The 26,616-nt window shown below is 45.9% G+C and overlaps 1 protein-coding gene across 6 annotated transcripts in view; it reads left to right on the top strand.

Annotated features, from left to right (window-relative positions):
- Positions 1 to 26,616, top strand: part of LOC125939991 (zinc metalloproteinase-disintegrin-like atragin) — a 178,911-nt gene that overhangs the window by 31,274 nt on the left and 121,021 nt on the right. For all 6 annotated transcript variants that reach the window (XM_049655608.1, XM_049655606.1, XM_049655605.1 and 3 more), the window contains 2 exons: positions 7,022 to 7,105; positions 22,299 to 22,423. In XM_049655608.1, the coding sequence (XP_049511565.1) occupies positions 7,022 to 7,105; positions 22,299 to 22,423 (209 nt within the window). The remainder of the gene's footprint in view (positions 1 to 7,021; positions 7,106 to 22,298; positions 22,424 to 26,616) is intronic.

The following is a 26,616-nucleotide window of genomic DNA, read 5'->3' on the forward strand; positions in this document are numbered from 1 at the left end:
AGATGCATTCACGGAGCGGGTCTGGTGGAACGCGTTGTGGGCATCGCAACGCGGTGCCCAAGGTAAATACACCTGGTAGCGAAGCTTCCATAGAAGCCCATACGTTCAAAACATGGTGGCTTATCAGCGGTTCATGGGGCTTAGCGCCATCTGTGGGAGGAGGGAACACTTCCGGTGGAAAAAAATTATTTGACGTCATATCCGTTAAAAACATAAGTGACGTTATTTTGTTCTCATAGGCGCGAAATTTGTTTTCGGAGGCCTGCCACTAGAGCTGTATATTCAAATGACCCACCATTTGACTTGATGGGTGTTCCGAGCTTTAAGTGCGGAAAGCGATGCACGAAAAAGTCAGCCGTATGGGTGTCGAAATCGCATCCCTGCACAGAACATACTTTCTTTGGAGGTCGATGAACGCTTTGGGCGTAGATTGCGTAGAGTGCTCGTCCTTTCGTCGGACGGCAAGCCCGTCGGCCAGCGCCGTCGCACGAAAACAACTAAAGTAAACAAGTATCTGACGGTCGCAACTCACTACTTTTGACTGAACAGGTTCAGAAACAATGAAACTACCCGCGTCACCTAATTCAGACAAACGTTGACACGCAAAACAACACAACATATGATGGGGTAGTATTGTAACAGGTGAACTTTACGAGCGCGCCTTTCCACGCACTCCAAGAGATGCATTGCATTCCAAGTAATAGCGGCGTCAACGCCCGCCGCTATCGATGGGCGCTCTCACGGTGGGCGCTGAAAAAAAGGTATTAAATGCGAAGCATTTCTTGGCGAACATTTGCCACTTTGACAGTATCTATCTATCTATCTATCTATCTATCTATCTATCTATCTATCTATCTATCTATCTAGCCACCTACGACTTTGTGCTCTCATAGTCGTTTCGTTAATTTGGTATCCACTAAAATTGGCATAGTATGACAAGAGTGCATGACGAACATAAATTATAAGTCATGACATGAATTTCATGATATGCGTGTCATGTAGGTCATGAAACAGTCGCCGACGTCTTGGTGCTCTCATGGTCGTTTCGTTAACTTGGTATGTACCGAAATTGGCACAGTATGACACGAGTGTATGAAGAACATAAATGATAGGCTCTAACATAAATGTCATGACATGCGTGTCATGTAGGTCATCACAATGATCCAGCCAAAAAAATATTAACACTCAAAAACCACTCAAATGGTTTCGGACGTGGGTACAATGTGAAGGAAACACTAAAGCATGATGGTATAAGTCACAGTCATAAGCATGAATCAGCAAAAATGACAATGACGCATCAAAAAAAAGAGGCTTCTTTTTTTCTTTCTGGGGTTTTATGAGCCAAAACCAGTTCTGATTATGAGGCACGCCGTAGTGGAGGGCTCCAGAATAATTTTGACCACCTAGGGTTCTTTAACGTGCACTTCAATGCAAGCACACGGACGTTTTTGCATTTCGCCTCCATCGAAATGCGGTCGCCGCGGCCGCGATGACATAATACGCAGAAAAAGATGAACACTAAAAAGTCACTGAAATGGGTTTTGACGAGGGTACTAAGTAAAGGAAACACTACAGGATGATCGTAGAAGTCATAGTCAAGAGCATGACCCAGCAAAAATGACAGTCACTCAGCCAAAAAAGATTAACACTCGTAAACCACTGAAATTTGTTCTGAGGTGGTTACTAAGTGAAAGACACACTAAAGGATGATGGTAGAAGTCAGAGTCATAGTCAGCAAAAATGGCAATGACAGCGAAAAAAGATTAACACTCAAAAGCCGCTGAAATGGGTTCTGACCAGGGTACTAAGTCAAGGAAACACTAAAGGATGACAATACAAGTAATAGCCTTGAGCATGACTCTCTAAAAATGACAATGACTCAGCGAAAAAAGGTTAACACTCAAAACCCACTCGAATGGGTTAGGACGTGGGCACTAATTTATGAAACACTAAACGATATGGTAGAAGTCATAGTCATGAGCATGACTCAACAAAAATGACAATGACTCGGTGAAAACAGATTAACGCTCTAAAGCCACTGAACTAGGTTCTGACTGAGGAAGGGGGTCGGGGGTTAGTAAGTGAAGGAAACACTAAAGGACGATGGTAGAAGTCACAGTCATGAACATGACTCAGCAAAAATGACAATGACTCAGCCAAAAAAGATTAACACTCATAAACCACTGAGATGGGTTGGGACGTGGGTTATAATTGAAGGAAACACTAAAGGATGGTGGTAGAGGTCATAGTCATGAGCATGACTAAGGCCTTAGGGTCTCCTAGGCGTAGCTTAAGGGACTCCGGAGGGCTCATGACACGAATGTCAAGGCATGCATTTCATGTCATGAAAGAGCCGCCTGCGTCTTGGTGCTCTCATGGTCATTTCGTCCCACTTGATAGGTTCCCCCCCACACTGCTTCGCATTGCATCGATTCCCACCGGGCGTAGGATCTGCCCGCTTTTTCATTGATAATGATCAAGTAAAATAAGAGTTGCATCTTCTTTTCACGCCATGCGTATATAAAATAGATTCGGAATTTAATTTGCGTTGAATGAATCGAACTGCGTCTCACTTCAATAAAAAAAACGCTTTTTTCTTTCCCAGTGTTTATTCCCTCCAAACATAGTCGCGCTTTAATCGCTGCTTCCATAACCACCCTTGCTGATGTCGGTGACAATTGGTTTTGAACCGCTTTTCGCCCAAAGCTTCGCGACCTATGTGGATCAACCTTGGCTGTGCTATGCAACGCCCAGTGACGGCCGTAAGTCCGAGACGCGCGAAAAGAAATTATCATCATCATGAGTATTACGATGAAAGTTCCTGCGCATTTCTGGAAAATGCTGGGCTACAATCGTCCAGCTTCGCTGTTTCAAGCGCTGCGCGGCCGAGTGCAAGGTTAAGCGTTTTTTTGGAGGGGAAGGGTTGCAATCTTTAGGAGCTTTATAATGTGCTGAAGAGCTTTCACTAACACAACAACGTCGTAAAATAGTTAGGTAAATTTATTTGCTAACATATGGGGCAGAAACTTGGAGGTTAACAAAGAAGCTCAGAGCAAGTAAGGACCGCACAAAGAGCGATGGAACGAAAAATCTTAGCACTAACATTAAGAGACAGGAAGAGAGCGGTGTGGATCAGAGAACAAACGGGGATAGCCGATATTCTAGTTGACATTAAGCGGAAGAAATGGAGCTGGGCAGGCCATGTAATGCGTAGGATGGATAACCGGTCGACCATTAGGCTTACAGAATGTATACCAAGAGAAAGGAAGCGCAGTCGAGGTCGGCAGAAAACCAGATGGGATGATGATGAAGTTAGGAAATTTGCAGGCGCAAGTTGGAAAACGCTAGCGCAAGACACGGGTAATTGGAGATCGCAGGGAGAGGCCTTCGTCCTGCAGTGGACATAAAAATATAGGCTGATGATGATGATGATGATGATGATGACATTTATTTGGTGCTGGTAATGCATTCTAGTTGACATTAAGAGGGGAAAACGGAGCTGGGCGGGATATTTAATGGGTAGGGCACATAACCAATGATCCATTATAGTTACAGCTAGGATCGATGCCAAGGGAAGGGGAGCGCAGTCGAGGTAGACCGAAAATGGTGGTGGGGTGATGAAATTATGAAATTTAAAACCACAACATAGAATCAGCTAGCGCAAGACAGACATGGGTAATAGGAGATCGCGTGGCGATCATCACCATCTTCAAAAACATTTATTGGCCTTTATTTATAGGGTAATTTGTGGTAGTCCGACAGGGTTGTCTTGGACACTCTTGACTGGGTTTGGCAGGGGTGCGCCCTTTGTCCATGGCTCCAGCGGCCGCAGCTGGGCGAGACATTGGTCCGGCAGAGGAGATAAAAAAAATCGCAGCATATCCACGGGGTGAATGATGATGAGTGGGCGAAGCTCCGGAGGGAATCATCGGATCTCCTGCTTAAGGGGACGCTAGCACAAACGCGTTAGAAACGTGCAGTACTCTCTAGTAAGGGGGAGCGGCCACAGCGTCTTACGCAGCCATTTACACATGCCGGAACGTGCACCGCGTTTGCCGACGCCATCACATGGCTGCTGAGAGAGTATACCCCCCGTATTCATAAACGCTCCTTGACTTGAACTTGACTTGCCACCGCCTTGGGCAGCGCGTTCCAAACGCGTTGAAGGTAAGGCGGAGAGGCCACAGCGTCTTACACCAGCTTCTTACACGGGCCGTAACGCGCTACCACAAACGCGTTAGAAACGCGCTAGAAACGCGGCCTTTCGTTAATGTTGGGTATTTATTGCCATCGTGGTGCGTGTGCCTATGTGCGCTTCGTGGCGTAGTGGGCTAACGCCGCGCGCTCGGAAGCGAGGGGTCCCTGGTTCGATTCCGCGCTAAGGACAAAACTTCGGAATTTTTTTTCTCATTTTTCTCAGACTGGTTACACACTACTACTACTACTACTACGGGGACGGAACGGGTGCCGCTATAAGGAGCTTCGCTCCTAAAAAAATTACACCATCTTCCCGTAGGGGAACCCTGAGTTGTATGCGAAACAGCCATGGAGTCGACCACGGCGCTGACACTAGCGCTGTCCGTGGCACTCATCGCGCCGTTGAGTAGGTAAGATTTCCGATGCTGCTCGACGAGTAATGGCTGATCTCGTCGAAAACCTCCGAGCCGCCCCCAGAGGCACCAGCAACCGTCACCAACGCCACGCGCGTTCGGTGCGAACGCGGATAAAGCGCCGACGGCGTCAACAACAGTTCTGCGCGTTGTGGCGCCCCCCAGAGGAGTATGCGGCGCCTACCGTCGCGCCTCTAACCTAAGCTGCTTCGCATTATCGCGCGCGGAACAGCAGGTGTTGCCATTCGTTGCGCAATCCGGTGAAGAGCGTCGGAGAGGAGAGGAGGAATGCCGAGAGGAGATGAGATGAGACAAGGAGAGGAGAGGAGGAGGATGCGCATGCGCAGTGCGGGTATGGACGCCGCACGGCGGACGTAGGGAGGGACATAGCCCCGACCTTAAGCTGCTTCGCATCTAAAAATCACCGCCCAAGCACTCCATGCAGATGGTTAACCAGAGAAGCTGAAACGTGCGGCCCAGGTGTTTATCACGGGATTAATCCCGATGGTACATAAAAGGCTTTCTCCATTATTGGTTACATGTTTGTGTTTCTTAAGCCCGTTTCACATGGTGCGAGTTTGTCTGCGAATTCGCAGCTGCGGAAAATAGGCCGCCGGACCCTTCGTGCATGCGTTTTTTCGATGTTCGGCGTGCTGAATTTCTCTGCGAAAAACGCAGATGCGGTAGTAGCCACTGTAGCGGTGGAAACAGACGACCAATAGGAGGCGGCTCGCTCATACGCCATCGCCAGTCAGAATGCTTAACGAGTGTGCGAAAAACGCAGCTGCCGTAGATCCATGAGAAACGGGATTGCAAATTTCGCATCTGCGGAAATCGCAGCTGCGAAAAACGCACTGCAAAACCGCACCATGTGAAACCGGCTTTATTGAGGTTACACACACGTTCGGCTGCGGCGGAGAAAACTGACGGCATGCCCACAGTCCGCCGTTGTCGCGTTTCCGCTTGCGATTCTTCAAAATTAAATTGTTTCAAACTATAAATATGTCCATCACGTAAGACAATGAATGGCTCATACCCCCTTAAGCAATGGCTCATACCGCCGTAAACGTGGCCTCCCCATTGCGATGACAGAAGAGTAGAGAAATTCTTACCCTATAATGATGAGCGGCAACGAAGCCAGCTGTGGAAAACGACGACGAGGAACGTGGGAGCAATGGCACTAGCGCGTTCGCGCGGTTGCGCCGAGGGGCGCAAACGAGACAGCTTTGGAAGAAGACGACACTCGAGCCATTGCTGATGATTATAGTTTCTGCGTACAGGCGAATCGGCTAGCCATATACAGCTTAGCTCTAAAACAGACTGATTATGATGATATTGACACGTGTACTTAATTATCCTTTTTCTCGGAAACCGCATTTCACCCACTAACAATAGCGGATAAAATATTGCAATATTGACACTATTGCACATTTATACTGCTTATCAGGCATAGTAATTTCATTTACACTGAAGACGGCGATGAATTTCAAGCACCCAACTGCAAAACAATCAATGTTGCCTGCAGAGTGCTTCCTCCATGTAACTGCAACAGTCCCGCTTAGCTGTCCTTCCACTGAGCTTCAAGTGTCTACTGCAGATTCAACTACACTAACCAAAAACGCCATTCTTGATGTAGCTAAACAATTCTCACGACGCATTCGCCAGTGGTGATTCAGCATCTGCTGTATGGGGTTATTCTCATCGAGAAAAGAAAAATCTTCCGTGTTTCAACATATATAACTGTGTTAGTTGCTGTAGGCGTGCATATTACTCTATGGGTGTGCGTATGCCTACGATGGGTTACGACATGCTAAACCTCAGTCGTTGCCGTTTTCATTTCGACAACTAGTTGCAATCTTTCGGTTGACGGTTGTAGAAGTGAGGCCGCTGTGTTTTATAAAAAAACATCTCTGCATGTCTAGCGTGCTTTATTACTACAATTATTCGGCATACTCTCTCCTACAGAATGAGTAACTTCGTCAGTTTTGAGAATGGTGCGTAGGTCTTATTAGATAATCGCCAATTCTGCAAGAAAGCTTGTGTCTGTTAACTTCGTCGTGCACATTATTACGTGATAACTATTGTTGGGTCTTTTTTTATGTAAGCTATCATTTAAATATGACACCAAAGACAGCAGCACCTTTTCTGTAAGAGAGCAATCGCTTCTTCGCAACCAAAAGTACTTTTCTTGTCGCTAGCACGCCGCTATTTACAAAAGCGTTCATCAAGATAAACTGTAGGAGAGAAGTTATGAGAGTTATGAGTGTAGAATTTTGACAAAGGAAAGGAGGTGGTGCTACTAGTATTCCCAGTGCAGGCGGCGTTCTGAATATCTAATATTTTCCAGAACGCAGTAGCGTCGTAACTGCTCCAACACGACGTAAAGGTAAAACACGTTTTGATATTTTCAGATTATGACGCCTTCAGGAGAACACGGCATCATTTTCACAAAAAAGCAAACATCCAAGTGAATGCGCGCACTGCCAGTGGATCCGGTATGTGAAAGCGTCGAGTGCATCTTTGATACGTGTTGTCTCTTGCATGCTATCGCCTACCGGTGTACTGATAACCCACTGGGTAGGGCCGTGAAAAAGAAACTTTAGTTTTGTTCAATGCCCTATTGCCCTATTCTCGGGCAATATCGTGGCAAATGATGGACAGCGTGCTGACTCAGGTAAATTTTGTTGAAAAACTCTTTTTTTTGGATTATGTGTTTTTCGCGCTGCTGGGGTAACAGACATAGGCACAATGGGAGGGAAACACTCTAGTTAGAATTGACATGGTGTCGATGTTGGTATAAAGTCGGCATAGATTTACATATTACAGCCTTTTTGGGTACAGCATTGTATGGCGTCTTAAGCACCGTTGCAATTTTCACGGTTCGTGCCTGCAATTTACTTCATCGCACTGCAAAACCAGTTATCTTTGTTGTGATGCGAGGTTAGTCTGCTGACACGGCCGCACATCGTGTGGGCTAGTTCAGAAACTTTCTTTTTTAGCTATTTGCCAATGGCGCTTTGTGTTACTAAAGTCATTCTGGTCGTATTGGCGTGCTTTGTTGTTATGCAGCGCGCCTATATCTACGTAAGTACGGCTCGAACAAACGGCTACTGTATCACATTCTCAATAAGTAAGTCATTTTATTCAATAAAACATCTGCGTTCTCCGGCGATGAACGAGTACCTTGTGCTCCTCTCTGCTTGCGTCGTGCAAAAGAAATGAGCAATGCACTTGTTTTACTACTTTGCCTTCTTTTTCGGGTTGCCTCGCTTGTAGATGTGCTCTACATTTCACCTCTTTATGTCTGATTATAGCTTCTACACCATGAGCCCTACAGCCACAGGCGCCTGAGTGTGGACGCGTAGTTGCTCACTGCTGTGACCACATGAGTCAGATGGTATACATGCCCCTCGCCCCGCTGGAACAATAACTTTATTGGCGAAGTCGAAAGTTTCTTTGCTTGCCCCCTCTGGTTTCCTTTCCGGCCATCCAGTTTCTTTTCAAATTGGTATGATATCAGAAATGGTGTAATCAAGGCAGGGACGCTCCTACGGACTCAAATCAGAGGTGGTGACTTAGTGAGCCAACCATTATACGAATATATTATCACATGGTTATAATCCTGCCAGGTAGGGCAAGTGTGATATTCCAGATGATACCATTGCATCATCATCATCATCATCAGCCTATATTTATGTCCACTGCAGGACGAAGTGTGATCTCCAATTACCCGTCTTACGCTAGCTGATTCCAACTTGCGCCTGGAAATTTCCTAACTTCATCACCCCACCTTGTTTTCTGCCGTCCTTGACTGTACTTCCCTTCTCTTTGTTTCCATTCTGTAACTCTAATGGTTCACCGGTTTTCCATCCTACGCATGACATGGCCTGCCCGATACATGGCTATTGCATCACAAGTGCCCGAATGTTTCATACGTATCAGTCCTAGCTTCTTTGTCATGTGTTCCGTGTTTGGCGTAGTTGTCTCTCGGAGTAGACGCAGCAGGGTGTCTTCCATACAGCTAGGTGCGCACAGAGACAGTACCAAGATTATTTGCTGTACAAAAGACATACACCAAACGGCATCTCGCCGGATAGACTCAGCGGGAGGACTCTGCGTTAGTGCGTTTCACTGGGCAGGGGTGACTGATTTATTGTGAGCTCACTGAGATCTTGAAGCACTGACTCTTTCGTTGCCCTTTAAATGTGATCATTTTCGGTGCTTTTATGTTTTACCATTATAGTTCAAGACGTATTAGTCGCAACGTATACTGCGGTACTAAATGGACGTATAGCAATAATAATTGCTCAGATAATTTTAGAGAATTCTTATGTGAAACATAAGTACACGTAAATAGAAACACTTGTTAGAGTACGTGGCACACGGAACAGCCGACAAAAACTCGAGACTCAGAGAGGCGTTTATTAGCGTCCACCTGAGCCCAGAACGTCCAAGATGGCAGCCTGTTCCTTCGAACGCGTTCACGCCCTCCCTGGCCCGATCATCGTCCTCTTCTTTCTTGTCGGAAGAACGCGGGAAATTCAACACATTCTCGGCCGCGAAGTGCGGTCATGCCTGTATTTCAAGCGGAAACAGTCTTTGGATGGCCCTTGTCGTCACGAGGCCGTCTTGTCGCTTTATCTTGCAAGAGCGAACGTGTCCATCTTCTCCTGCGTAGACTTCAATCACCCTTGCATATTGCTCACTGATGACTTGTTGCTTTAGTTACTCCACTGCATGCTCAAACTCTGACAGCTTGCTTCTGAGAAAACTGTTCTCCTCATTTCGGGCTGCCCTGCTCGTGGCTCCTGCTTGCACCTCCTGCTTCATGTTTTCCATCTCGGTAGAGAGCCTTTCGAGGGCAATGTCTGCCTGACAGCGCTGCTCCCGAGATGTGGCAAGCAAGCGCTCCAGACTGGTTGCGTCGGAGCGAGCCGTAGCTACTTCGGTACGTGCCAGAGAAAGATCCTCCACTAGGCACCTCAAGTGCTCAGAAATCTCATTGTTGACAGTTTGTTCTTTGGCGAGCTGGTCCTGAAGCGATTCCACTTGCTCGACGAGCCTTGCGCGCATGTCTGAGCTCTTCTGAAGTTCCTCCTTCAGCCGACTTCCCTCGGCAGCGCTGTGCTGCAGGGACTCTTGCAAGGCTGCCACAGTTGCTCCCAGTGAAGCCAGCTTCTGTTCCTGCTCTGTCGTCACACTCATGTGTCGTGCAAGCTGCTGACGCAGGCTATTGAGTGTGGCATCACTGCTGTCTTGTTCTTTCTGGCTCTGCTCGGCCTGAATCAGCATATCAGCGTTGGCCGAGATAAGGGACCGGTACTGGTCCAAAATATCTTCCCTCCCTCGATCCCTTGTACGCAGGAGATCTTCTATTTTGGCCACTTTAATCACATACTCCTGGATTTGAATTTCAAAGTCTTTCTTCTGTTGTACAGCATTCTCCAAGTCAGATGCCATGTTCTTGTGCTCTTTCGCCACAAGTGCAAAGTTCTCATGAAGCCTCTGGTTTTCTTGCAGGAGGTGGGAATGGGACTCGGCTGCTGATGCAGCTTGTGCTTACAACTCTCTCACTCGGCATGTGAGCCTCGCGACATCACTCTCCTTGCTGTTTCGGTTGTCTCGCAGCTTGTCAATCGGTGATTCTGTAGCTCGGCTTGTGAAGTGGGCAGTCTGTGTATCTTCATCCTTTTCCTTGAGTTTTTCAGTAAGCTGGGCAAGCTGGCGAGCCTGGCTGTCCCTCTCCACAAGCAAGTGATCACGCTGCTTGAACAGGTTCTCCACTGTGGCTGTCAGCTTGTCGACTTCCCTCTGGAGCAACTCCAGTCGATTCAACAACTGCTTATCTTCTGCAGACGATTGGCTTGCTTGCAGATTCATGACTCGTGAGTTGACTGGCTTTGACGACATGTGCTCGGTGCTCCCTTGAAAGATCCATCGGAACTTTGAGTTCAAAGCGATGAGTGTTTCCTTGTTTCCCGGTCTGGAGAGTTCACCTGTCATCATCGCCCCCATCTGGTCTGAGCCAATTAGTACACTTACTCCGTTTTCTCTTTCAATGGACGGGTGGATCAGTTCATCTGCGATATCGTGGCCGGTTTCTTTGAATGGTGTCACTAACGAAGAAGTCATTGTGTTGGCTGATCTGTCTTGGCAAATGTGGGGTATCTCGATGGCTCTCAATGCAACTTCAACGTCGGAATGCTGACTTCGGAGGTGAAGCTCGACGATGCGAAATCTTTTCGGTGTGCAACTGCTCACACTGGCGAAAGTGTTTATTGCTATGGTATCAAAGCCAAGACACCTCAACTTTAACCGCCTTGAAAGAGCTTCTGTTACGAACGTACGTTCACTTCCTCCGTCGAACACGCCTCTGATGTAACGGCATGAATAATCTGTCACTGCCCATGCTCGGAAAGTCTGTAGGAGCACGCACGTTAAAGTGTCACTTCTTTCGTTGCTCTTAGTTGTTGCTGCGCATACAGTCGTACTGCTGCCTTTCACGTCTTCATAGGCCTTTCGGTTTATTTTATCTGGGTCGCAAATACTAGACGCATGACGACCTCTGCAGCCGGAGCATGCAATTCTCCTTCTGCAATCCCTTGCACGGTGGCCTTTAATGGTGCATCGAAAGCACCGCATGTCGGCGGCGAGAAGTTTCTTCTTCTCTGACAGCGATAAGTCTGTACGGCAAGACTCCGTCAAATGCTGCGTTGACTTGCAGAAAAGGCAGCCCGTGTCCGGAGGTATTTTTGAAGCTTGGTTATGAAACACTGATGACGTTGGGATCGCACTGTCAAACCGGCGGTTCTTATTGTCTCTAGGATGAGTCGCCTCGTCATATACTTTTTGCTCCCCAAAGTCACTCTTTTCTAGGCTTTCCAGTTCAATAGAGACGAACTGCAGCAGTCGCTCTAGCTCCGTGGCTTGCTGAACGTTGTCATTGGCGGAACTTGCAGCTTGTGTAGCGCAAGATCTGTGATACGCTACGACAATGTCACGTGGCAGTGCCCTGAGCAGAACGTCGCATAGAATCGACGAGAAAGACGACTTGCTCACGCCAAGCGCCTCCAGTCCCCGCGTGTTAATGAGCACCTGGTCGTACAACTTGCGAAGTTTCGTTACTTCATTAGAAGAACGCACGGGAGTGAGCCTTCGAAGCATTGAGAAATACTCCTGCTCCAATCGCTTCTTGTCGCCGAAACGTCTTTTTAGCATATCCAAGGCGTCAACGTAACACGCTTCGGTGGTAGGCAGCCCCGCTATAGCTGTCGCCGCGTCTCCTTTCAAAAATAACCTCAGGTATTTGAATTTGTCGGTAGCTGTAAGAGTTCCATTCTGGTTGATGATCTGGTTGAATTGCTCCCAGAACGCGTTCCACTTGCACAGATAACCATCGAAAGCATTAATTACCAACTTCGGCAACTTGACTCCTGGCCTTTCAGAATGCCCCGTGGCCACCGGCATGTCGCGAACATCGACTGGCGATAACAATGAAGTGGTTTCGGACTGCTGGCGGCGTTTGCTCTGGAGCTCGGCTAAGATGCGGGTCGCGTTGTCCTCATACTCAATTACGGTTGCGTAATCCGCCTCGAATGCCTCTTCACTTATGTGGCTGTCTAATTCATCATTAATCTTCTTCAATTCATCGTTACTGTTCTTGAGCTGCTCGTAAATACAGTCAATCTGTCGCAATGTCGCGGCATTGTTTTCTAGCAGCGCACTTGCCTCTTGAATGATCCTGGTGTTTTGGGCCCTCCTTGTGGCTCGCTTCAACTTGAGCTTATCCATGGCGGTCCGCTGATCCGTGTACCTCCGTTGTTCGTGGCAGTGGTTCCAGTCGGTAGCCACCAGCGAAGTCCGTTGACGGTAGCTCCCGGCTGTTGCCTCCCGGGTTTCGGCACCAAATGTTAGAGTACGTGGCACACGGAACAGCCGACAAAAACTCGAGACTCAGAGAGGCGTTTATTAGCGTCCACCTGAGCCCAGAACGTCCAAGATGGCAGCCTGTTCCTTCGAACGCGCTCACGCCCTCCCTGGCCCGATCATCGTCCTCTTCTTTCTTGTCGTAAGAACGCGGGAAATTCAACACACTTGCTCACACAATATGCCTCCCTTTCACTTTAGTCTGTTGAGCATTTCTACACACTTTCACATTACTGCCGCCGCTACTATGTCTAAAAGGTTGTTTGACGTGCGCATGCCGTCAGCAGTGTTGAAAGAACGATTTTTCGATTGTGTTTGCGGTTGCAGCCGACTTTCTCTTTGTGCTTATTCGGTGTTTCACTTCATTTTGTGAAAAGACGCGTCAGGACCGACTGCAACATAAATGATAATTTATTTACTTTGTAATCACGAACACTCACTGCAAACTCTCCAATTACCCCTGTCTTGAGCTAGCTGATTCCAACTTGCGCCTGCAGCTGGAATGCTTTGGGATAAAAATTTGTGATTTTGTCACATGTTTTTACAGTCGATCCTAATTCATGGCTTAACATGGTATTGTGTGTCATGGAATCTTGTTTGCTGCCTGAAGCGACTTCGTCATTATTTCACGATCCACCAATTGTCCGTGACAATATGTCCTCGTGAACTCGTCGTCCTGGCAAGGAAGCACCATCGCTAGTAATACCGGCGAATAACTTACTGGCGCATACCGGCAAATACCGGCATTACCGGCGAATAACTTCGCATAAACTAAACTGCTGCGCTCCTTCTCTCGTAAGTAACTAAAAGGTTATAATCGGCGGAAACAATTTCGCAGCGTATTTCAAAGGGGGTGTGACGAGAAATGCGGCTAGATGAGTATACTTGGTATACCATTGAGAACTTGGCGCAGAGTGATCTCACCGATGGTGGCTAGTGTTCTAATACCACATTTGAGGCACTTGTATAACGGAACAAGCAAGCGTGTGCCAAAAATGTGAACAGCACTGAAGGCACACGCAGCTCCGACTTGACATAGCTATTCCTCAAACCAGAGCTGAAGACAGATTATCGCTCCATTGAGCGCTACAATGGCGTCATCATGATTAGGGCCAAAGTGTCGTTATTTCGGATTGACAGTGTGTACCACACGCATGTCTACGTATTTCTTTATCTCGTCAGGGTGATACGACTTGGGGACAACAAAAACTGGGGAGAACCACTGCGTAGTGCTAACTGCTGCTTCGGTTATATCCTTTACGCGGATAATAAAGCTCATTCTCAACAAGCATACGCTCTGCGAAGGCTATGTTACGGTGTGGATGAGCAACGGCAGCCACAGTTTCGTCGCATTAAAGATGAATCCTGAAATTTTGCGACTACACTCAGCAAGTTTGAAAACAATTGAGGACTCGGTCTTCAGCTGTCAAGTCTTCAAATTGTATTCAAACAGTGTCAAGTCTTCAAACTAGACTGGACCAAGTTCGGATGCAGCTTTGGAGCTTAAGAATGGTGAAGAGATTTGGTGAACGGAATGGTGAACGGAAAGATAAGGGGTGGGAGGTTCGCGCCCATCTCCTCCTTGCTCCGGCTGAGGCTGCGCATGGCGCTGCTGAATCGGCGGTAGGTTCATACGCTAGCTGATCAGAGATGGTTGTTCCTTCGTGTGAGCTGTGTTCTTGCGCGCCTAGTTCTCGTTGAAGTAAGAAGCAGCGCGAACGGGAGTTCGCTCACCACTGCGGCCACTCTTCGTCACGGTAGCGCTCTGAGAGCGAGTGCCCGTGGTCATTAAGACAGATGTATTCATGTTTGCTTGTGCGCGCGTCACAGCATCACAGGCTCGGCAGCTCGGAAGCGCGTTGAGTGCACGCCTCGTCTGAATCGCATATCGTCGTCTGTGCCTGCGGACGCTGCGTTTGCAGGCATCTTACTTAGATGGCGCCACCATACTGGTGGAGGCTCGAGTCGTCTCCCCCTGCGGGCTTGCCTTATAGGTTATTTTCCGCGGCCCGATAGCAAGCGCTTGCATGGCTCAGTGGTGGAGTATCCGGCTCCCACGCAGCGGGCGTGGGTTCGATCCCGGCGGGAATCGGGTACTTTTTTCGCGCCTAACCGGCGATAGCGGTTACGCGGCGTACGCCGCCAGCGGCGGCATCATCGCGGCCCGAAACGGCTATTTGAATGAGCCCATAACAGCTTACGCTGTAAAAATGCAATAACTTATAGCCCCGTAAGGCTAAGGCTACAAGCGAAGCGAACAGTGCACACTTTGATTGAATTCACCCATACAACACACAGAACAGCATACGTTTCAATCCCATGCCGGGAGATTGCAACTTAAAGTCGAAGAGTAACGTCATTGGCGCGAGTCTGACCCCGCTATCCGAGAGCGCGAAGCTGCAGCTAAGCGTCGAGAAGGAGCCGAAGAAGCCGAATTGCGAAAGCAGCAATACGACGACACGAGACGATGCGCATTACCAAGTGTGCAGCCGGCTTTCGCCTTCACGTGTTACAGGAGTGTAACATGCTGCCGAACTTTTTAACCCGAAATTCTTTTATGCCGGGGTCGGCGATGAACTTACTTTACAGGTTGTATTGGTGTTACGTTCGGCACCAACGAGTAAAATAGGTTTTGATGCAAAAGCCTTAGATCTCGGTTTCAAGGTAGCGTTGTGAGGTACCGAAAATACGACGTGACGATTAGCAAAGTTAATTAATAATTGATTAGTGATTCGAAAAAGTGTATTAGGAAGGAATTATGTGGATTACGGTTGCTCAGATGGATTACAAAGGATTAAAGTGGATTAGGGTATGTAAGGTATAATACGATGGATTAAGGAGGAATAAGGTGGATTAGCACACATTAAGGTAAATTCGGGTGTATTAGGGTGAACTAAGGTCGATTCAGGTGTATTCAGGTGTATTAAGGATAATTATGGTGGTATGAGATTATGGTTGATTAAGCTAGATGAAGTAGGATTAAGGTCGATGAAGGTGGATGAAGGAGGATTAGGTCGGATTAGGGTATATAATTTATTTATTTATTTATTCACCCTCAGGGCCGAAGCATTACAGAGGGGAGTGGGCAGAGAATAAACAGAGTGCACAACATTATGACAAAGCATGATAAGGCATGGTAACTCCTAATTATACAATGCTAGCGTAGGCAGATTTAAATCGGGTATTATCATTAATGGAAACGATGTCGGAAGGAAGATGATTCTATTCTTGTGAAGTTCGCGGTAAAAAAGAGTCAAGAAAGGTTTTAGTATGACATGGCTCGGTACCAACCTTAAAGTGACGGTCAACATGGTCAGATACATAATGTGGCTGAAGAATGAATTCGTCATGGAGGGTCGGGTGATAGTAAAGCCGATAAAAAAAGTTCAAGCGAATTTTTTTTCGGCAGGATGCTAGTGATGGAAGAGAGATGTCACACTTCATAGAAGTTATAATGCTAGTGCGGTTATAACAGGAACAGATGAAGCGAGTAGAGTGATTCTGCACCATTTCTAGTGACGCAACCAAATTGTTAGTGCTTGGATCCCAGACTGAAGTGGCCTATTCTAATTTATATGACAAGAGCTTTAAAGATTAAGGGGCTGCTGAAACGTTACGGCGTAAGTAACCTAACGTGCGATTAGCGTTGTTAATTATCTTCTCAATATGCAAAGACCAACTTAGATGTTATATGAACACCTAAATATTTATAGGATGAAACCGCGGCTTATGGAAAGTGTAGTAAGAAAGTAGTATACCAACTTGGAAGAAGCCAACGGAAGCCACGAAGAAGAAGAGAATGCGCGAGCTCGTGACGAGCGTGCATGGGAGCTCGGGCCCTTCGGAACGAAAGCGGCTGAGCTAGCGCTGCCAGGCTAGCCAGGGCGTGTACGGGTTCGACCTAAGGCACAACACGGACCGAGCCAGTGCTACCAGACCAGCCGGGACAAGACTGGCATGTCCCACGGTGAACCTGTGTTCCGGCCAGAGCTGAGATGCAGACCAGGCTGAACGGGACGGGGCTGTTCCTGCGGTGAACGAGCGTTCGAGCCAAGCGGTACCAGATGGCCTTGGTCGCGAGTGCGAAGTTCGGGCGAGCCACGTGAGAGGGTCCGGCACAACCGCCTGCTGGGGTCGTGGCCACGGTGCCGCGTTGCTGACCGCGTGGGCCTGCCGTGCTGTCGCGCGAGCAGTTCACCTTCTCGTGCGCTGGCCGCCTGTAAGAGTTCTTCGTACAAACAACGCTGCGTCTGCAAGCGCCGACGCCCCCGCCATCGTCATCAGTATTGTGAGTGACCATCTTACGAAACGGCCGAAGGACACGCACTGTGATAGCTCGCGTGAGTCGTGGACTGCGTGGACCGTTATACAAATAGCCACAGTGTCTTGCCAACTCATCGTAAATGTAATTGTTGCCGTCTGTCGTCGATAAATGTTTGTCCTGCCTATGACTTTGCTTCCTGTATCTGAGTCCCTGCGCCCACGAACCACCACAGAGAGTTGTTCAGGAAATATGGAAAAAGACTAATAGATGCACGAGAGACACGCATCAATTTACACTTGTTAATACTTATTTCCATTAGCCAAGTATTGCACCAGTTCGATATGAAATTTAGGTCTGACTGAAGAATGTTAGCATCGTTATCGGTAACTATTTCACGGAAAATTACACAGTCGTCAGCGAAAAGTTGAGTATTAGAAAACTAAAGAAGGAAGATCGTTCATGAAAATGAGAAAATGAAGGGGGCCTAATACGGAGCCTTGCGGGAATCCAGATAGAACAGGACATTGCTTAGAGTAAAGTTCATTGGCTACAACAAATTGGGAACGATTTGAAAGGAAATCTTTGATCCACAAAACAAGACTACTATCAATATTAAGTTGACTAACTTTAAGAAAAAGAAGTATGTGGGAGACCTGGTCGAACACTTTAGAAAAATCTAAGTAAATACAGTCAGCTAACGAAGAACGATCAAGAATGCAGTGTAGTTTATGAGTAAATAATATGAGCTGCGTTTCACAGAAAAATGATTTCCGGAAGCCATGTTGAGCTGCTGAAAAAAAAAAGAGTTAGACTCAAGAAAGGCGACAAGGTATGAGTATAAATTTGTTCTAAAATTGCAGCATGTGCTAGTAATGGAAATGGGCCGATAATTACATGGTGAACTTTTATTGCCCGATTTAAAGATTGAAATCACCTTCCCAATGTTCCATTGGGTGGAAACAGGTGATGCGTCAACTGATTGCTGAGATATTTTTGTTAGTATGATTGAACTGTAGACAAAAGTATATTTCAGAAATTTGCAATCCATAGAATCATAACCAGGGGAGGAATGGTGCTCTAAGTTATTGGAGAGTTTCGTAATTCCAGCCGTGTCAACAATAATGGGAGGCATGAATGGGTAAATCTAATGCGAAGTATCTGGAAGATTAGTATTTGTAACTACGGAGAAAGTTCTCGAGGTGTCATTTAGAATAGTAGTACATTGGTTAGGTGGAACGGGTTGCCAGCTGTGTCTACCAAGGCAAGGAGGTTATCAAGACAGGAGTTAATCATACGCCAAAACTTTCGAACATTGGAGTTCAGAAATTGGGGTAAGGTATTCAACTTGAAGTTATCTTTAGCGGCCTTTAATGCTGCAATGTAAGTGTCAGATGCAGATTTATAGGCCATCCAGCGCGAGTTTGAGGATGATAATTTGGCCAAGCAATACACGCGTTTGTTTTCGATTAGAAAGCCGTTTGATATGGGTGTTATATCAAGGTGTTCGAGGATTAGACGTGATAATACAAACAGGGATGTATTCTTCAATTCATTTGTTTACTTTAGTTGAATAGAATGTAGTTATGTTGAATAGAATGTTCATCAAAATTAATCAGAAATATGTTAGTGAAATCAGCTAATTCATTGTTGATTGCCTCGAAATTAGCTCTAGCGTAGCCGCGAATTGTTTTGCGTATTTGGCTGATTTTTGCAACTTGCGCATCAATAAAAAGAGAGAGTAACGAGTGGTCTCCTATACCTGCCGAATAACAAATACTAGAAACAAGGTTAGGTCTAGCTGTAAGGATTAGATCAAGGGTGTTGGCAGAGACAGGCGTGATTCTAGTAGCTTGAGTGTTTAACTGCGATAATGAAAACGTAGAGCATAGTTCTAAAAGATGGTTAGCTTGAGAGGAAGATGGCGCCATGACAGCTGGTTCTGTCTTCCACATTATGTTAGGAAACTTAAAGTCACCGAATAAATATTGCGGTAAAAGAAACCGTGAGACAATATCATTAATACTGTCATGAAGTTCCGGGACAAAAGAATTAGTGTATGAGGGAGGACGGTTTTAAGTGCGAATGACTATACTTTGATGGCCAATTATTAAAGACACCCAGATGATTTCTAGGTTAGTGTTGACGTCAATGCGCGATGATGAAAAAATGTCACAGTTTCGCCCTAAGGGCGAAGCAATGAATGCGATAGCAACAAAGCAATGTCATACGAAGTAAGGTGAGCGGGGCGATGATGAAAAATCTTTAGAGACAGCGAGAGCACACCGCGACCACGGCGCGCATCTCTGTCACAACGGTAAATACAGAAACGATATGCATCTTGGAAGATTTCCACATCTTGACCGTTAATATTGAATAATTGATTCTAGGGATTTACGTGCCAAAACCATGCAGTTCTGATTATCATGAAGCCACGTCTCGGTCAGTGCGATGATATGAGCAGAAGATGTGTCTATTGCGGATGATAAGGAGTTATATTTGTTTAATGCGCTTCATGCATTGGTAAAAAAGGACAGCCACACCAGAACAGCTTGAGTGCCCATCAGCCCTCGCGCTTTGCTAGCTTGAAGTGCCGGGGTTAGGTGCAGCAATGGCAGGCCCTCCACGCAGCTCGATTTCTTCAACCTTATCGGAGGCACGATTATACATGAAGCAATTTTTGTTTAAACCATTCTGTTATAACGCAGCTGGGACGAAGACGATTGTGGTTGACTACGCGCAAATTCCATTCGTTTCTTTCGAGCTACGCGGGTTCCGGGTGAAAAGTCTTGGCTGATGGATATATCATTTGTATTGAACGGCTCACGCAGTGATAACACCTTTTCTTTAAATTTAAATTTGAAAAACTTAGCAATAATGGGACGGGGTTTGGCAGGAGAGATTGAACCTAACCGGTGAGCACGCTGGATGCAGTCGGCAGAAAATGAGGGAAATACAGAAATGTTTGCATCTGTTAGCGTTTTTTCAGTGTCATTTCAAGATTCCTTGGAATCTGGAAGGCCATAGAAAATTATGTTATCGCGACGTGACCTGTCTTCCATTTCGTCAAATCGTGACTGAAATGAGTATTTGTGCGAAGATAAATGTTTGACTTGTTCTGTAAGGCAAGACATTTTTTCTGACAGCTCTTAAGCCTGTTTAGCCTGTTGTTCCAAAGTGTCCAAGTCATTCTGAAACGCCGCAAGTCTGGTCTCAATGCCTTTTTGGCCGTTTTTATTGCTTTGATATCAGCGGCGAGCTCTGCGTGAGATTTACTGGTTTGCAATGAGCGCGCGTGGATTTCTTTTAGAAACTGGAACACAATTAGCAATTGCTGTTTTGGATCCTCAGATAAGCTTTCTATGTCGAGAAGCGATTCGGAACGGGTGGTTGAACCTGTATTAAGTTCAACATCTCCCGCCCGTATCATCACGCAAAACATTAAAACGCACTCAGATTAAGTCTCCAGTAATTCAAGTTTCCACCTCCCGGTGGACCGCGGGCAGCGCAGCAGCAAAAAAAAAAACGGTTGTCACTTCTATAGGATTTAGTTGGCAAATAGGAACTAACCTGTGCAAGAAGGCAGAACGGGTTCAGCATGGCAATCGGTGCGCTGCTGCCGGGCCCACTGGCCACCGTCGATGATGCAAACCCTTTTACAGCCGTCGGTGCAGTCACATGGTACACTGGGAAGGTCACGAGTGTCGGAGAGCATACGAAGGTCTCGCTGATAGCGCAGTGGTCGCCAGGACGAGATAGACGACAGATCAGATCACTGTTGTAGTTGGCGGGCCATTCACCCGGTGCAGGTGAACGCGATGAAGCTTGCGTTGGCAGGCAGACAGCAAGAACCTGCGCAAGAAGGCAGGACGGGTTCGGCATGGCAATTGGTGCGCTGCTGCCCGGCCCACTGATTAAGCCCATTAAGCCCACGATTAAGGTCGATTAAGTTGGATAAAGGTGGAATAAGGAGGATTAAGGGGCATACGAGTGCATTATGGTAGATTAAGATGAATTAAGGAGAATTAGGATACATTAAGATGGATTACAGAGGATAAAGGTGGTTTAATGTCGATGAAGGTGTATTAAGGAGGATTAGGATTGATTAAGGTGACTGAAGGTGTATGAAGGACGATTAAGGTGAAATAAGGTAGATTAGGGAAATTTTAGAAGCATTAGGGTGGATTAGGGAGGATTCAGGAGGATTGAGGTGAATTACACTAGGCTCTACAAGGCCTTCACCTTCGCGTCTCTTAGTCGATAGCTATAAGGACACCTTGGACGTTTGTTGACAGGGATGGCGCCACCATCTAGAGCGGTGAAGCGAAGTACTGCATCGTGACACTAACGAGCGCCGACAGGGAGCGCTACAGAGCTCACAGCGCTGCGGAGGCTCCAATGCGGTATAGCCTGGTGTTGGCACTTTCCGCACATGGTTTGTCTTTCGCGTCGGATTAGCCTGTGGCACCTCCTCGCCTATGTAGTGCAGCTTCAACATGCGTCAGCTGTACTTACATGCCGCCTACTGTTTCGCTTGCGATGGAAAGAACTAAGAAAATGGCTGCGCTAAGAGGCGCAGAAAGGCAATGGCGTCGACGGGCTAATCTCGCTTTGGTCCGGCGAGAGGCACGCCAGCGTGCAGCAGAACAAGTTCCCGCGTTCGCGGCGCACACTGCGAAATCTGCCATTCACATTCCTGAAACCGAGCGCGTCGCATCTGGCTACCCAAGACACTACGGACGCGGACCAAAATTCTCGTACCGTCGCCACAGTGACTATTATTAAATATACGAAAACTTATTTTACGCGTTGGCACCGAACGTCACATCCGTTACATCACCCTCCGTGTAAAGGAAGTTCATCGACGACTCCGATATAAAACATTTTCCTGTTAAAAAAAATAGAAAGAGAGGTGCGCAATTGGCTGCGCCAATAGTGTGTCACTGCTCTCCGTCGCAGCTGAGCGCGCGCGCAGCAATTTTTCTTCGGCTCCGAAACGGGTAGCCCACGCGTAATAGGTACTCCTGAGGAACAGGTAGCTTTCGATCAGCAACGTCGCGAGCAGAACCGGGAACGAGATCGTCTACGCCGTGCCGATGCTGCAGCCCGGGCACAACGGGCTTGTGCAGCCGAGTGCAAGCAGCATCTGCGTACCGAGATCCCGCAGCCTTCCAAGCAGTGCTACAACGCAAAGCGGAATGCAGGCGGCAATGGCGCGCGGATGCCGCCAACCAAGGAGCCGAACACAGTGCGGCGTTGAACGAAAGCGACAACGGTAGGCGAATGTGGCGCACGGGCCCGCTATACCGTGATCGCACGTTTCAGCTTCGCTGGTTAACCGTCTGTACGGAGTGCTTGGGCGGTGATTTTTTGTCGACAAGTTTATTTACAAAAAACATCATTTTTATGAAAACTCGCTATGGTCTTTTAAAAAGAACACCGTTTGTTATGGTAATTAGGTGGAAAGATATTGAAAATATCAATACCTATTTTTATTTCAGAACCAGTGAACGCCACTGTAGAGGCAGTTGCTGTTATAAGCAAGGAATATGCTGATTCATTCAATAATGAGAATGACCATAAGCTTAAAGCACTTTTCCAATACCTGCGAGTGTTCTTTGCAGCAGTAAGTTTCACTATTGTATTGTTTCTTTTGTATGTTAAAATTTTGGGATCTTTATTTATTTGATCGTCCTTCGAGCCACGGCGGGCTAGGGGCTCAGCATAATTTTGGTGATAAAGGTTACTTTTTTTTACAACACAGACAGAATAAAGAAAAAAATATCACAGTGCAAAGTTAGTCTTGAGGAATTTATGGAAATTATCTCGTATGAACATTTGCGATAGCCATATTGAAACATCTTGTCGATATCTGTAGAACAAAAAGTAAGTGCACGAAAAACACGGGCAGAAAGAGCGCGCTTTCTTTGGCACTCGTTATGTCCGTTTCTTCTTCAGGTTAAGTGCTGCGCCACAGACATCGACGACTATGCAGAAACTAGCCTAACATTGTAGTCTGCAAAGCAAGATTTGTTTTACCACCAGCAACCTAAGACGCTGCTCGGCACGCAGCTGAGAGCTTACATGACCTGCTACGAAATTAGCCTTGCGAGGTGTTGTGCCATTGTGTCTCCCAAGAAATTTTAAGGGGAGCCCTGGTCTAGCTCTAGGGAAGAGCTAGAAAATCTCCGGCACTAGTTCTTGCAGTACTCGCGCTACTGCTATCACAGTGGAGGAGCTGCGCAATTTCACTGATGCAAACACGTGTTGTCTTCGACCTTATCAATCGTCGGAAGTATAGTGTTCCAATATAACGTTAGAAATAAACTTCCGTTCAGTTCCCGCTGGAATATCAAGGAACTTTCTTAAATCCTGTATACTCATATCGCCGTTTGACATTTTGCCCTAGTTAGACGACTTCTGAAAGACGGTCTTATAAATGCGATTAGGATTTTTAGGAGCCTTACACAGCTCGCAGTATGAATGTAACCTCCTTCACATACATACACAGTGACGGAAGTTGTTAACCAGGTTCAGCAGCTAGGTATGTGCTGACTGCTGTCTTGCCTAATCTGACAACATGGGCCATGCACTGGGTGTGTTGCCGAACTGACAACTTCGGCATGGCGTATGCGAAAGTGGCATGTGCTCATTCTCAACCAGTCCGCCAAAATGTATGTGTCAAGGGGACACAAGGGGCATGCAGCCTTAAATGTGTTAAGGCAATAGTGCCCCATCAACAACAGTGCGGCCGCTTGATGTATAGTCGTGGAATGAAGTTGCAGCCAACATAATAGGGACAGTGGCAGTTCATACGCAATTTCATGTGGAGTACAGATATTAGGATATACGATGTCGTAGTATCATTCGACACTTTGGGTGCCATGCGTGTGTCCGCTGATGTGCAGACACACGCATGGAGACGCACATAATGCCATCTGTGAATTCACGGAGGGCATTCACATACAATATTCCTTATTATAATCCTCATATCATATAAAACATATAATTAACAAATATACGCCTATGATAAAACGACTACTACTTGCATTCAGGTTAGGAATTGGATTCCAGTACAGTGTTGACCACCAGAATATTTAGTCATACAACACGCTTCAAGGTCAACAAAGATATTCAAAAAAGGCAGTAACTTGAAAACTCGACGCGCAATCTATTTCACTGATAAAAGAACCGATTTTCCAGAGGATATATACACAAAAACAGGGTTTTTGTGTATATATATCTGGAAATCGGTTTCAAATACACAAAAACAGGGTTTTTGTGTATATGAACCTAAAAACAAAATTTTACTAAGGACGACTACGAACAATATGCCGTTGGTCTCAATTGCCTAAGCTGTACCATAATTTTTAAACGTTGTTTCAGGTTACGTAAGACAGCCGATAGATCGCATATACGGTGTTAAATGTTGTGGTTTATATATTGTCAAATTTCGGTGGGAAATATAAAAAAAACCATGTTTTTGTGTATATTTCCCCCCGAACTTTGACAGCTTAGGCAATTGAGACCAACGGCATATTGTTCGTAGTCGTCCTTAGTAATATTTTGTTCTTAGTAATAAAGATGTAACTAGCTGAGTGCACAGGTGCGATTTCAAGATATGTAGAGCGTACTCATTCACACCGAACCACTCAAGAAAGCCGCCCGTACTTTAAAACAGCGCGTCATTACTCGCCTGCGCCTTAGATTACCGCACTCTCAATCGTGCTAGCGTTTAAATCATGTCATGCAGTGTTCTCATTCAAAAGGACATATCAGCCCTGTCCAAAATGATAAGGGATAGGCCGGTGCTGAAAGTGCATTTAAACACGCTCGTCGGCTTCTTTTAGGAGGGGTATAAAAATACGATTGAGAGCGTTGCACAACAGAGGAAGCATTAAGTGGAGTAACTTTTTAAGCTCTCTGCGAGGTTACAGAAGGTGATTTTCAATTTTTCAGTTGAACCTATAAACTAAGTTTTCCGCTTACAAATCCGATAAAATATTGCTTCAACCATAAACTAGGTCTAGTAATGCCTATAATACCGAAAAATAAAGAGGACATATACAGTAGTTAGTGAAATCTAAAATAAAACTCCAGATCTTGGTTCTGTGGGAAGTCTGAAGTGATAAGCGAACTTAGGAGTTTGAAAATAGCCAAACTTTATTATTTATGGGGTTAGGATTCTTTTCAGGCGAGTCGCGTGATCATAGTGGTGAATCTAAGAAACGAAGTGAGCAAGAGATGAAGGCACCGGCACTTTCGTCACGCAAGCGACCGCGTTTGGTACGCACATCATTCTCTGATTTTTCATCGCTTCTCAGCCAATCGAGCCGGGCTGAGTCACTTGTGTTTCACGAAATAGAGTGGCTTTTGAGTGTTAATCTTTTTTCGCTGAGTCATTGGCTTGACCTAGATGACAAGCATGTCTTGACATTTATGTCATGACCTATCACTTATGTTCGTCATACACTCTTATCATACTATGCCAATTTTGGTACACAGCAAATTAACGAAACGACCATGAGAGCACAAAGACGTAGGCGGCTAGATAGATAGATAGATAGATAGATAGATAGATAGATAGATAGATAGATAGATAGATAGATAGATAGATAGATAGATAGATAGATAGATAGATAGATAGATAGATAGATAGATAGATAGATAGATAGATAGATAGATAGATAGATAGATAGATAGATAGATAGATAGATAGATAGATAGATAGATAGATAGATAGATAGATAGATAGATAGATAGATAGATAGATAGATAGATAGATAGATAGATAGATAGATAGATAGATAGATAGATAGATAGATAGATAGATAGATATCGATAGATAGATATCGATAGATAGATAATAGATAGATAGATAGATAGATAGATAGATAGATAGATAGATAGATAGATAGATAGATAGATAGATAGATAGATAGATAGATAGATAGATAGATAGATAGATAGATACTGTCAAAATAGCGAATGTTCGCCAAGAAATGCTTCGCATTTAAAATTTCTTCCTCTTGAGAGCAGATTGGTTTGGGCATCAGTGGAACGACACAAAACTGTGGAATTAAGACTTACATGGCATAACATTACGTATATGCAGATGTTGCAACCGAAAAGAATAATGCACCTGAAACGCAACGATTGGCTTATGTCTCGTCCGCAGCCAACCTATAAACCAGCGCCTGACTGAAAGAACTTCTACGAAGGTACCCTTAAGAAGTGAAAGGCGAGATAGGAAAGTTATGGAAGAAGCCATATCTGTAAACTCGTTTACTACCGCGAAGCACCACCCTCCACAAAAGGAAGATGACTTGAGCAGCAGTCAACATAGAAGAAAGTTTTCATCCCGAAAGCCGACTGCTTGCTTAGGTCTTTGATGTTTACTCGAAACAATACTAGATGAAACAGTGCAAAGCTTACTGCGTATAATATCGCGCCAGCTATCCCGTCATTGTGGGCGAAACTGCGATTTCCTTAAAGCTAAACTTTCTTTCCCTCTTCCCCGGAGTTTAGCGTTCGTCGTATTTCCCACGCCAGTTATATTTGTGTACATACATACCGACAACTTGTGGTGCTGGCTATACGTCGAGTTAACAACTTGGGCCAATGGGTATGGTTTCAGAATAGACAACTTGCTGTTCGCTGCTGTCTGACCTAGTAAACTTGGGTCACTGGATATGTGCCACTGGATATATGCCCGAACGGACAATTTGGCACTGGTCATGTGCAATTGGACATATGCCCATTCTTAGCCCATCTCCCAAATTGAATGTGCGATTGTAACACAAAGGGTACAAAGTAATA

The sequence above is a fragment of the Dermacentor silvarum genome, chromosome 9 (genome assembly GCF_013339745.2).
Source record: "Dermacentor silvarum isolate Dsil-2018 chromosome 9, BIME_Dsil_1.4, whole genome shotgun sequence".
NCBI lineage: Eukaryota > Metazoa > Arthropoda > Arachnida > Ixodida > Ixodidae > Dermacentor > Dermacentor silvarum.